This window comes from Ursus maritimus, unplaced genomic scaffold (assembly GCF_017311325.1).
Source record: "Ursus maritimus isolate PB19 unplaced genomic scaffold, ASM1731132v1 scaffold_19, whole genome shotgun sequence".
In the NCBI taxonomy this organism is placed as follows: domain Eukaryota; kingdom Metazoa; phylum Chordata; class Mammalia; order Carnivora; family Ursidae; genus Ursus; species Ursus maritimus.
In genome coordinates this window covers 21794045-21807660 of record NW_024424341.1, presented here as the reverse complement: position 1 = coordinate 21807660, position 13616 = coordinate 21794045, and the positions used below count along the sequence as shown (strand labels likewise).

Below are 13616 nucleotides of genomic sequence, written 5' to 3'. Positions count from 1 at the left end.
TGCTGCTCGAAGACCCTTGGGAGAGGAGAGCCCTCTGAAGGTTTCCGTGTCAAGGCTGCACATGATGCAGGTGGCTTCCGCTTTCTGCTGGCTCTTCCTTACTCATCCTGCAGATTTTCCTCGGGGCTGGCCATTCTCATCAGTAGCTGATTCATGGCACAGTTATCCCATTGGGAAGATGTAGGTGGGTTGACGACATTTTCCTCTATGACGCAGAGTTCACATTTGTGTTGGAAGCCAGGAACCCTGTGCTTTCCTAGGGCTAGGTTCTCTGCAGGCCCTGTCTGGATTTCACAGTGTGACCCTGGTCAAGCATCTTTCTGAGTGGCATCCTGAGGCATCGAAATTTCCCAGCCATTGTAGGGAGCCTGAGGAGCCAGTGGACACAGCTAGCTGGTTGTGGGCGGGCTGTGAGTGGAGATTCCCTGGCCGGCCCCTCCCCCAGCTGCTGTGGCGTCACCTTCCCTTTACTGTCTCCACCACCGCCTTTCCCTTCAGCGTCATGACCACTTCTACCAGCTGTATCTGCTCTACCACCATTACCTTCACAGCCATCGGCCCCACCCCGACAGCCAGCATGGTATGTGTCGCTAGCTGTCCCACCACCACCACCACCACCACCACAACTGTGGGCCGCCTGCCGTTGCCGCCGCGCCTGCTCTGGGGCCTGAGCCTTACCTTGCCCACATAATGGGGCAGCGAGGTGTTTTTCTCTTCATCGATGTGCATCTGGTTCCAAATCCAGTCTCTCTTCTGGCGCCGGTGGATGGGCAGCACGCTAGGGGGGTCCGGTCGGGCAGGGGTGGTGCCTGCCGCAGCTGCCACCAGCAGGCCCAGGCAGGTGCCCACCGAGGCGAGCAGCAGCACGAGCACCTGCATCTTCTGAGAGGCACCGAGCTGGGGAAAGAGAGGAGACACCAGCAAGGCGTGGTGGTCACTACTCCACACGCTGCTTATTACAATGGAATTTCCCTTATGTGTTCACTCTGCCGTCCTTTCCTCTCTGCTGATACCGCAGAACCAGACGCCGTTCCTGCCCCCAAATTGTGCCTGGTCTGGGAGAGGGAGGCAGACACAGAAGTACCTCCTCCTGAAGTGTCACATGTGCAGGCGCGGAACCCCCAAGAGGGCTGGACGGAAGGTTTTCTGGAGGAGAGGGCGATGCTGATGGTAGCTCCCAAAGCCCTGTATTGTGAGCACCCCCATAACCCTCCTTTTATACACAAGAGGATAAGTTCACACTGGAGCGAGTGGTGGGGCTGGGAATGCAGCCTTGGTGTCTGACCTCAACAGCTATAACTTATCAAGTACTTCTTACAAGCCTGACACTGTTCCCAGCACTTTATGTGTGTCATCTCATTTAATTTTCCTAGTTACTCTCGAAGTGGATATAATTATAATCCTCACATGACCAATACGTGGAGGAACAGAGGGGTTTAGTTAATATTCCCGAGATCTCCTGGACAGTGAGCAGTAGAGCCAGACTTGAACCAAGTCTGCCTGGCCCTGAAGTTCTTGTTTTTTCCCACTGCCCTCTCTTGTCCTAGCAGCTGCTGCGGGGTGGGACTTCAAGACGCCTCTGAACAAACATGCCCCCCCTCAACCCCCCACCAGCACGAGAGCCCCTGTGGCAGTGTTGCTTTGATGCTGTCTTCAGAAAGCTCTTAGGAAACCCCAATGTCTTAACCCGGAGGGTCAGGCCCTCACCAGGCCCAGATCTCACAGTTGGTGATCAGTTTAGGAACTATCACAAGAGCAGGAGTGGGGGAGGGCGGGGGATTGAGAGGCTGGGCTCACAGGACTGGCTTCATAATTTGTGGGGCTTAGTGCAAAATGGAAGTGGAGGACCCTTTGTTCAAAAATATTAAGAATTTTAAGATGGAGACAGAAAAACATGAAAGCAGGCATCAAGTGCAGGGCCCAGTGTGCTTGTAGACCCTAAAAGGCAGCCCTTGGGACAGGGAATCAGCCTGGACCAGAATCTTGGGTCACCCAGAAATCAGAGCCTGGCTTCATCCTGAATTCCAGAAAGGGGGATTTTTCCCCACTGCCCTGTGGTGGGTGAAGGCTGTGACTTTGGCTATCACTGTGCTTTCTCAACTCTGACCCCATTAGTCTACTCATGCTGGGTCCCTGTGTCACTGATCTGTGGCTCCTGGGTAAGTTCAGGGGCAGAGGGCAGATGGGTGGAAATGGGAACCAGGGTTCCTGCTTGGAGAGAGACAAGGACCCCTGAATGCTGGATGGGAGGCCCATGCAGGTTGTCCCCCACCTTGGCCCATGGGAGAGCCTGGATTCTGCACATTACATGAGGTTTGTAAACTCTAGTAACATTTCCTCTGAGACACTGGCGCCAGGCTGTCCTCAGTGAGGGCCCGGGATGTCTGTGCTGGGTTAGCCTGGCCTCTGGGTTTGCTGATCTTAGCATCTGACGCCCCCACCCTGTAGTCCCTGCTGCTGGCCCAGGAGGAAGCGGGCTCTCAGGGTTGGGTGCGACAGAACGCTAGAGTGTGCCCCAGAATGCACGTGCCGTGAGCTTAGGGAGAGGTTCTGGGTTTCAGTTTCCTCAGTTGTGAGGTGATGGAACTGGAGGAGGCTTGGTGTCCTTTGAGGTAGGACATGGAGAGGGTGGCCATTCTAGGCAGGAGGAAGGCAGTGAACAAAGACTTGGGGAGGTTGGGTGTGCTGGCCAGGAAGCTGGTCCTGACTCAGGGGAGGTGGCTGGGTTGCCCCTGCCCCAGCTTTGCCGGGCCCAGGCCTTGCGGGTCATTTCCTTTTTTGCCTACAAAGGAACTTCGAGTCTTGGTTCTTTCTTCCTCCCAAGTGAGAAGTGACTCAAAAATGAAAAAGTAAAACAAACAGAAGTGAAACTGAGAAACAGGGAGAGAGAGTCCTCAGGCCTTTAGACAGGATGGAGTGAGAACCCATGCACTGAGCCAAATGGGTATTGGGTGCTTACTATATGTGTGTTCCGTTATGGGCACTGGGGTACAGCAGTGAGCAAGGCATGTGGGGCCTGTCCTCAGGGAGTGCACGCTGTAGTGGGAACACCAGGAAAAGAAGAGAATTAGGAAAACACCAGCTAGTGATACATTGGGGGGTGCAACAGAGAGAAGGGGTGGCTGACTGAGACCCTGCGGTCAGGGGAGGCCTCTCAGAGAGATGACACTTCAACCAGCATCTGAGTAATAGTCTTAGGAATACCAGGGGGAAGAAGGGCATTCTAGGCAGAAGGACCAGCACATGCAAAGGCCCTGAGGTAGAAAAATGGTTGGTGTGCTTGAAGAACCAAAAGAAGCCCCCAGGTCAGGTAGAAATGAGCATTGAGGAATGAGAGACAGGAAGAGGTGACCAGGTCAGTGTGGTAGGTTGGTGACAGCCCCCCAAAGATGTCCGTGTCTGAATCCCTGGAACCTGTGAATATGTTACTTTCTATGGCAAAAGGACTTTGAGCAGGTATGACGAAGTTAAGGATCTTGAGATAGGGAGGCGGTCATGGATTATGTGCCCTATGTTATGCATAATATACTTACGGTGTCCTTAAAAGATGAAGGCACACCAAAAAAAAAAAAAAAAAAGTGAAGGCAAGAGGGTCAGAATCAGGTAAAAAGAGATGTGACAGTAGAGACAGAAATTGGTGTGATGTGTGGCCACGGGCCAAGGAATGTAGGCGGCCTCTTGAAGCCAGAAAAGGCTGGGAAACATTCTCTCATAGATCTCCGGAGGAATGTAGCCCTGATTTTTAGCCAGCTGAAACCCATATCAGACCTCAGACCTCAGCCCTCCAGAACTGTAAGATGAAAAGGAAGTAAATTGTGTTGTTTCAAGTCACCATGTTTGGGGTAGTTTGTTGGCTCAGCCATTGGAAATGGGTACTATTGGGTTGTGTGGGGCCTTGTAGGGCAGCCTGGGGAGAGAGCTCTTCCTTAAGACGGTGGGAGACTGACGTGGTCTGATTTGCAGAGATCACAGCTGCGGTGAGGAGATGGGCAGGGAGAGGGGAGACCTGGGGGTGGCGGTCACTGTCACCCACATCAGGGTTAGGAGGGGAGGGCCTTGGAATATGCATCTGAGGTGGAGTGACCAGAACCTGCTGGGGCAGGGGATAGAAGGGTGAGAGATGAAAAGGAACCTGGGGCTGGCCCCCCATCCTGGCCTCTCCCAGGGCATCTCCCATTGTAGCACAAGCTTGGGCCGGATCCCAGTGTTGATGCCCAGGCCCCACCACAGGCTCAAATCACAGCTTCCTCTCCTTCCTGGAGAACATCGTGCCCCATCTGTGTCTTCCCGCTCCCCAAGGCCAGCCACAAGTCACACATGGATCTTTCCTCTTTGGGCTCAGGCAGCACGGGGTGATGGTTGTGGGCTCTGTGGGCTTCCTGCACCTCAGCCACCCTGCTTTGTCACTGCATGACTGTGCATAAGACGCTTTACCTTCCAGAGCCTTGGTTTTACCTTCTGTACAATGGGAATACTAGCATCTACTTCTCAGGGTTGTTTTCGGGCCTGAATTCAAAAGTGTTTGCAAAAAATAGTAGCTAACAATGAAACCAAACATGGACAGATCCTCTGACACTGGTTCTGCTTCACTGAGTAGTCAGTTTACCATTTTTATTCCTTAACACCCAGTCACTGGGCTGGGGGTTTGTGGGTCCCCACCTTGCCAGGTCTGCACCTCCTGCGCCGCCCGTGTGCTCTGTGCTGTGTCAGAGGGGCTGACCCTGGGCCTGACTTCTGGTGTTTGGCTACCAGGGGCTCCACCAGGAGCTCTGAAGATGGGAAGGGAGAAGTGGGGGATGTTTCTTTCCTGCTGCTCTCTGTTCTGGTTTGTATCTCTTGCTGTGGCTGCGTCTGTCTATGCTGACGGCTCCTATCAGGCTGCACCCCCCTGGTTCTGTCCCTTACTGGGTTCTGGAAATACACCTCCTCTTTGTGCCTTCAGCCCTGGGATGCTTACAGCTTCCCACTGTTGCTGGTTTCTGTATGCCTCAACAGCCCATTTGTTCCCTGGCCCATGCTCACAGCTCTGTAGTATTTCCTTCATAGAGTCCTTGCATTTGACCCCCGTCCCAGGTAACTTCCGTCTCCTGCTGGGACCCTGTCTGATATGGCGAATAGGAGTATGGCATTCTCTTGGCTGGGGCCTGTGAGGATGGCCTAGTGGTCTCAGGGCCAACAGCTGCCATTATCCAAATGAATAACCCCGCTGGACTTAAGTAAAGCAGAGGCCACCAGGCATACGCTTTGGCCACATGGCTGACGGGGATATTTACCCCTTGGTGCGTTTTGGCTGGTTCCACACAGTGTTCTCTGAACGTGCAGAAAAGCCCCTTGGATTCTAGTCTGTGTCCAGTGGAGGCCCTGCTGTGACCCCTGGAGAGAAATCCCTTGACACACAGGATTGGCACTGGCTCCCAGAGTCACACCACATCACATGTGTGTCACCGTTGGGGCGGGGGGAGAGTTGTGTGTGCTCAGCTCCTTGTCAGCGAGCAGAGTGAGGGGGCAGGACTTTGGAGATGAGGATCATACAATCCCATGTCCATCTGCATGCTTGCCCCCGGAGTGCCCTCTCAAGCCAGCCCCTTGTTGTTTGGGACAGTGGAGTGGGGCTGACAGCCCTGAGCACGTCCTCAGTGCTGCATGGTATCTCATTTAAACCTTGAAGACTGCAAGGTAGTTGGCAGTAATCCCCCTGTGCAGGTGAGGCTCAGACGGGTGGAGTGAGTTATCTAGGTCATAGGGCGGCAAGAGATGGAGTCAGGATTTGTCACCCCAAGTACTGCTCTCCCCTCTCTGTGCCGCCCTCTCTCTGACTCTTTGGTGACACTCACATGTAATGATAATAAACAGCTATTCTCCATGCTTAGCTTTTGTAGATGTTGTCTCATTTGATTTTCATATCATCCCCAGGCTGTAGGAATTACTGCCCCCATTTCCCAGAGGGAGAAACTGAGGCAGAGAGACAAACAACTTAGAAGTGGTAGGTCTACCTAGAACCCTCACCCAGCTTTTTTTCTGTATCTTGAGCTCCTTCCACACCGAAACTCAGAGGGGCCTGAGGGACTTTTCCATCTGAAAAGCCACATTTATTTGGGTCTTTTGCTTTTTGTGTTAGAAATTTGGCCTCCACCTTACATCGAAAACCGGGGATGTACTGTATGGTGACTAACATAATATAATAAAAAATCATTATTAAAAAAAAAAAATTTGGCCTCCAAAATGGGGGCCAAGAGGAAGGGTTTTCTCAGACAATTATTTCTCCTCCTACTGCTGATGGAGAGGAAGTCACCTTCGGAGATGTGCTGTGCCCACAGCTAGAAGCAGAATTGCCCTTGGCTGCACCTCTGGAGGTGTGGTCAGAGCCCCAGCTGGGGTCAGGCTTGCTTCAGCCCTTTATCTTCCTATAAGCTGTTTACTTTCACCAAGTTTTGGGAGTGATCGGAATGCTGCTGGGTGGGTTTGGGGTATGATGGATGAGCAGAGGGTCTGAGGAGTTTGGAAGTGATTGCTCTGCTCAGAAAGTCCCAGCTGAGCAGCCCCAGGAACTTGCCTGACAACAGCCTCGAGGGGCAAGGGATTCTGCTTGGCAGCTCCACATAGAGGCCAGGTGCCTGCCCGTGTCCCTTTCATGCAGGATTTGTGATGGGGCCCCATCCCTGGAGCCCTGTTAGAGGCTTTTGGGGGCAGCTCCAAATGCACTCCTGGATGAGGGTGGGCCTTCTGTGCCCTCGGTCAGTCTGGGAAGGTCTGGGGGGCCCAGAATGAGAGGCCAGAGTGTGTGGTCTAGGGTGAGTGGGCATGGAACCCAGGAGAAGGGACAGAGGAGCCTCAGAGAATCTGGGGGGACAGTGGGGCTCACCTATGCCCAGATGGGAAGTCGGGGCCTTGGAAAGCTCCCGGGTCCAGGTCTTTGTCCACAGCAGGTGGGACTACTGATGGAGATGCCTGGGCTGAACCAAGGACTGAGGGGTGGCTCTGAAGGTTGAGCCAAGTGTGGGGGCCTGTGCCTCTGCTCCTTTCCAGTTACTGTCTGGGTCCGGGGGTGCTTGGTGGGCTTCTGGCAGCAGCCCCAGCCTGCAGGACGTTAACACCCACCAGGCTTGGTCACAGCCTCCCGGCTTTTGCACTTGGCGTTCTCTCTTCTCTGCCTGGATTTAGTCACATGTCCCTACTTCTTGGAAGCCTTCTCTAGAGCCCTGGGCTTATATAGCCACTCAGCAAACATTTATTGAGCACCTGCTGTGTGCTAGGCACTGAACTACATGTGGGGAGCCAACACGGGCTGTACCCCCATGGGGGAAGATACTAACTGTTTGATAAAAAATATCTAGTTTTAAGTTGTGAGGTGTGCTGATGGAGGAGAGCAAGAAGCTGGAGGTGGGGGCCAGTAGGCCCCAGATTAGTCTGAGGGTCTCAGTCCAGGAGGGAGTCTTACTTCTCTCTGACCTACTGTGGGGCATCAGGCAAACATCCCTTTGGTCCCTTTCTGTTTGTGGCCTCCATCTTTCACTGGGGTTTGGTCTTGAAGGGGCTGTGAAGTCTACTCAGCTCTGTAAGTTTAAAAAAGACTTGGGGGGGCACAGAGGGAGACAAAAGAAGAGGAAGGGAAGAACTGGAGTTGCTCCTTTTGTAACTAAATAGACCCTACAAAGCCTGGACCCAGCTGGGAGCCCCTCAACGGGGTGGCCTGGCAGGTGCCCCTGGGCTAGTCCTGCTCACAATACCAACAGACCCCTGCTCCTTGACCTGACCAGAGCCTGGCTCAAGCCTGAGGTTTCAGGGACTGAGTCGAGGCCTGAAGAGGTTATTAGGCAGGCTGGAGGACCCCTTGGGGTGGGGTAGAGGAAGCTTGCAGGTCAGAAATACACACCTGACATCCTCACCCCACCTGGACACACAACACCATCAGTGGTGTCTACGTAAGTAGATATCCCTGTCCCCACTCGTTTGCCCTCTCTGCAGAGCGGCCCCTCTGCTCCCATGCAGTACACCCCCACTAGCCAGGACAAGATCTGGCAGCTGAACCCAGCCCCAGGCAAAGCCTCAGAGGGCGGACAGGACGATCAGTCCCAGCCCAACCTCCCACGGGCTCTGGACTCTAGCCCAGAGGCCCTGGGTCAGGGATTAGGGGCTGGGCTTTGGGAGGAAAGGCCCAGAACATGTGGGGGGCCTGTGCCTGCGGGAAGGGCAAGTGCTGGAGCCCCTGCTCCCTGTGAGGCCCTGGGTGGCTCTCCTCACTGCTCTCCCACCCCACCACCTTGAGCCTTAGTCTGGGACAAAGATTGGAGCCAGTGATTCCCACATTGGCCACTTGATCCCCAGCATTTACAGCTGGGCCTTGGCAGCTGTGAGATGCTGGGAGGATGAAGGGTGAGGATTCACCCTTGGAACCTTGGGCATGGGGTGTGTCAGGGGGCAGGATCGGGTTGCTATGAACTGGCCCCTTGGGGCTTTCTCCTTGTTTGTGGCTCAGTTCAGGTTAGGGAGTTGCTCCAGTGGGTCCCACACCTAGTTTCCTTCCCTTAGGGTTCTGCCAACAGCTTCCCTGTCCCAACTCCCCTTCATGCTGACCAAGCTGCTCCCCTGCTGACCACTCCTCCCTGGCTCCCTAACCCCTGCAGTATGAAGCCTAGTTCCTGAGCCTGGGTTCAGGGCCCAGCATGACATGGCTCCTGCTCATCCCGCTGGCTTTCCTCTCCCCCATCTCCCTGCACCTTCCAGCCATGAGGAGAGCTAGACGTTTCTGGAATGCACATTGCTTTTCCTCTCTCCAGCAGGCTCTCTCCCTCTGCATGGAATGCCCTTTCTTGCTGTGTCCCCTAGGTGAATGCTCTACTTCTTTTCAAGCCCTGGGATGCCTCCTTGACGAGGTGTTCTATTTGACTCCTGCCCCTAGCATGGCCTCTGCCTCCTGGCCTGAGTGTCTTCGAGCAGGTGGGTTCTGGACCTAGGTCTCCACTTTGTCCCAGCATCTTGCTGCATGAACTCAAGGCCCTGGACCTTGAGGTGTCATTGTCCGCATTGCTGCCTGTCATCCTGCCTCAGTCTCCAGTTCTGGTCTTGTCATCGTTTCCCTTCTCACTTGCAGGATTTAAAACACAAATTTGCATATTCACAGGCAAGACCTTGGGTGATCAGAGCAGGTGCAATCCTTGGTATAGCTCAAAAGAATCTCCTCCCTGTCTCCAAATAGCATCTCTAAATGGCCCATAATATTAGACATACCACCAATAGGCTTTTGATTCTTTGAGGACAAGATTATCCTCTGATGAACACACTCCTGTCCCTGTGCAAGGAACCTTTTATGTAAGCCTGGCCAGACAGAGCTCACAGGTTGTCACTCACTCCTTTCCATACCCATGGCAGACATCACTGATTACAGTATCACAGTATTTAATCCTACTGAACTTGAACTCAGTCCCTGAATCTTCAATACAATCTTACAAGTAGATATTAGCAATTCACCAGACCTAGTTTGTGATTTCAAACAAATTTGTGCTGGGTTTCTGGGCTCTAGGATCATCCAGTCTACCCCCTGTGTTCTAATGGGGGCAGCAGCTCCAAGCAGCAAGGAGAGAACACCCCTCACCACCAGCAGGGAGCCTTTTCCAGTCTTCTTTGGGCTTCCTGACTTTGACTGAGGCTCCGAGGAAGTCATTGGGAGCAACAGAATGAGCCCCACATACCTGCCTATTTGTATTCACCCAGCTGCTCAAGAGCTGTGTGGCCTTAGGCCCATCCCTTGCCTTTCTGAGCCCCAGCTCCCTCATCTATAATGGAGGCAGCAGTAGCTGCCTCCCTGGTCAGGAGGATTAAATGAGATCATTGGTGTGAAACCTGGTATACAGTAGGTGCTCAGTAGGTATGCAGGTGTCTTGACTTTTACGTACCCACCCACTCCAGCCTGATGGCAATGGGCTTGGCTGGCCAACTCACGCCTGACTTCATTTCCTGGTTCTGCCCTGGGCCCACCTCCTACGCCCCTCTGTTCCTCTCCAGAAGGAAATCTCATTCACTGCGTGCCTGGCCCTGTGGTCCCTGCTTCCCTTTCTCCCAGTATCTGTGCCTGCCAGGATCTGACTGTTACTGTGTCTCAAGATAGACAATCTGGAGGTCCCTGAATGAGTTTAGGGACCATTTGGTCCATCCCCTGCAGTAGAGAGATTTGAAGACTGAAGGTCAGAGAGAAGACCTAAGATCTCTCAGTATTCCTCCTCCAGGAAGCTTTCTGGGATTTTTCCACCCAACATCTGCTTGGACTTGGGTTAGGATGGACTTTTTAGTATCTCTAGCCAGAAGCCAAGCTCCTCAGGGCAGGACCTGTCTCCTAGAACATTCCTTCCAGGATCGTTTGGCTCCAGGCTTGTCCTTGTGTCCACTTTTGTGGCTTAAACTGTCAACCCTCCCTGACTTTTTCCCTCTCCGAGCTTCACTGTGGAGTGTGGTGGGGCTGTAGGGTCAGAAAGGGCTGGCCTCACTCCTATTTTGCTTCCATCTCATGCTTGCTGTGTAACCTGGGGCTGGTTATGTGGTCTCTCTCAGCATCTGCTGTTCCCCCTGTCAAACGGGAATTCTTATAGTAGCTTCAAGGATGCTGGGGGGATGGTGGTGGGGAGAGGTGCTGGAAGTAACTGGGATGGATCCCTGTAGGCGAGAAGCCCAAGATTTTTCTAGAGCGCATGTCCGCTGTGTTCACCTTGTGTCCCCGAGGCAGTAGCAGAGCTGTGAGTCAGCCAACTTTGGAAGAAAATACGTGTGGCCCCTCTGGTTTCCTGCCCCCATGTCCGGCCCTTGTTTCGTAGCACAATTGGTCAGGTTGAAACTGCAGGGTGGGCAGCTTAACCCCTGCAAGGCCAGTGGATGCCTCCTTTACTGTCTTACAATGGTAAGCAGGAATTGGCAGGGCTGCCTGGGGGCCCAGCAGCTCCTGGACCCCTTGGAGATTACATGCTGCCTCCCAGGCTGGGACCCAAAGATGGCTGGTCTCCACTACTCCCCACCACCTGAAGGGGAGCCAGAGTCCCTGGTCCTGGCATTCATGGCCTTCACTGTCACTAGTGCTCCTGGCACTTTGTGCTCTAAAAAACGCTGTGGCCATGGCAGCCTTCCTAAATCCTCTGAGCTGCCCAGGCTTCCTGCCTCCCCCAGAGGGCCCTTCATCTCTTGTGGGATCCTGTCTGTCCCCTTCACACAGCAGCATCGTCCACGGGATAGGGAATAAGCTTGGCATGGAGTGCTTGCCAGAGGAAGAGCTGAGTCCACATCCTCTCACTTGCACCCTCCCACCCCCCACCTGCTGGGGACTGATTGACCTCAGGGGTCAAAAACTTTATGACATTCACAGCTCTGGGGTAGCGGCTAAATTCAGCTGTGATTTCTTGAGGATCCCCCTCCTGTGAGCCATTTCTGGTGCCAGTCCTGGGTGTGTACACTGCCTCCTTTAATTAATAACTCATGAAAAGACTGCTTTCCTCTTGTTTACAGATGAGAAAGCTGAGACATGGAGGAGCTCCTTGGCACTGGAAAGAGTCTGGGCTTTGGGATGCCGATCCTGTTCAAATCCCCACTCCTGCTCTTACTTTACCCAGTCTCAGTTGACTCCCCTGACGAAGAAAGAACACATCTAAACTCATAGATTCATTGGCAGTTGTAGAATCATGAGCTCTGTCAGAATCTTTTATCCTTATCAACCTCCAGTTCCCGTAATGGCTTGCACAACGAGTCCCTGTCTCCATTGTTCAGACAAGAACATGGAAGTTTAGAGGTGCTGAGTAATTTTCCTAAAGCAACATAGAAAGTAGTGGTAGATCTGGGGGTCTAACCTTAAACTGCCTGCCTTCAAGTCTTTTGGGGGAACTTTCCTAAAATATGACGGCTGTGGGGTGCGAACCTTGGGGCATCTGACTGTAGCTCCCATGGCTCAAACCTGGTCCCTGCAGGGTCCAAGACAGGAAGGGAGGGATCCATAGGCAGTGCCTCAGGTGCTCAGAGCCAAGCCTCAGCTTGCCTATTTTAAAAATGGGGGCACTGGCTGACATAAAGGGCCTGGGGCTCAGAGCTCCCCTTCCAGGGCTCCTCTCCCGATGCCAGCACAGAACTTGGGCAGGAGGGACAATGTCAGGCCTTGGTAAGCCCTCTTCCATGGAGGAGGGCCACTCAAGGGAAGACTAGGTCTGGTGCCGGTCCTCTGTCTCTGCTGTGCTGGCAACTCAGACAGGCTCCTGCCCTCTCTGGTCATGGCGCTGATCATGGCCTTCAAGTCACACAGAGTCGGAGAGTTTCCATGTGGGAGAGCCAAGTCCCTCCCCCCCAATCCTGAGAATGCCCATTTGTGCCCGTGGCACCACCACTAGGCGCATTTCCCCAGCCCTGCTCTGAGCCAGGAGGAGACCTGGTCTGCCCCCAAGGAATGGCTCTTCCCTGGGATCCCGACAACTGCTCTACACACGGGGAAGTCGAGCACCCCCTCAGCTTGGGCACATGGCGATGGGTCTGGGGTGGGGTGGGGTGTGGGGATTGATTCGTCACTCACCGTGCTCCTGGGCTGAGAGGGTCTTCTTTCAGTCGGACTGTCTGTCTGGGGCTGAGTTGCTGTGGAGCTCTGTGGAGCTCTGCCGATAGCCTCTCGAGGAGAGCCACACCCGGCCGACTAGGGAGGCCTGGCTGCCGCCCCTTCAGGTTTTCCAGCTGGCCCTGGCCCACTTCCCCCTGGGATGGTTTCCTGTTATTGTTCCTTTGTGAGGGCCGGGCTGGCTGCAGATAGGCAGGCTCTGTGGTGGGCGGCTGCCTTGGCCCGGCCCGACTATCCCCACAGAGGCCTAGGCTTAGATCTGGCCCGGGACACTCAACTTGGATCCCGGCCCCAGGCCTCATTTCTGGGGCCCTGGGCCTGGCACCCTCCAAGGTCCTTAGTTCATCCTCCTTGTAACCCTCAGGGCAGGTGTCATCACTCCATTTTATAGCTCAGGGCCCTGAGATTCTAAGTTTAAGGCTGATCTACCCAGCTGGGGTGTACAGAGCCAGAAATCCAGCCTGGGTTGGAGCCTGGGGCCAGATCTTCCCAGGTGATCCATGACATGTTGAGAGAGGGGCAGACTTTGCAGGTGATGGGGAGGCTACAGGGGCTTTGGGGGTGGGCTGGGTGGGAGATAGGAAACAAGCAGTAGCTCTTGGCTCTGGAGGGCCAGATTGGCTTCTCCCTGGTGGGGGCAGGCATGGGTTCTAGCTCTAAGATAGCAGCCGGGGTTTGTGGGGGGCATTTCAGTGTGGGAATATCTAGTGGAGTCAAGTGCCCTAGCTCTGCTTCTGATGTGACTGTGGAGCCTGTCATGTGCCCCTGATGCTCAGTTTCCTCATCTGTAGATGGGGATAATCAGAGCCTCAACCTCACGTGGCTGTTGAGATCAACAAGAATCAAAATGAAGCTGAAGGTGGGATCATCCATCAGAACCAAGCAGCTGGGGGTAGGAGGGGCTCAGATTCTGTGCACCTTGAGTCATAGGAGGAGCTTTTGTAAGCCGTAGATAACGGGGCCCTATTCCAGCTCAACTGATTTAGAATCTCCCAGGGTGAGCAGTGGGAATTCGTCCTCTGAATGGTTGCTTCTGTTTTCC

General features: G+C 54.0%; 1 protein-coding gene across 1 annotated transcript in view; it reads right to left on the bottom strand.

Annotated features, from left to right (window-relative positions):
* Nucleotides 1–12642, bottom strand: part of CDH5 (cadherin 5) — a 32328-nt gene extending 19686 nt beyond the window's left edge. Inside the window, exons 1-2 of the mRNA XM_008702521.2 lie at nucleotides 12536–12642; nucleotides 679–897 (exon numbers count right to left, since the gene is read on the bottom strand). Coding sequence (XP_008700743.2) covers nucleotides 679–879 — 201 coding nt within the window. The 5' untranslated portion in view covers nucleotides 880–897; nucleotides 12536–12642. The remainder of the gene's footprint in view (nucleotides 1–678; nucleotides 898–12535) is intronic.
* Nucleotides 12643–13616: the final 974 nt, after the last annotated feature.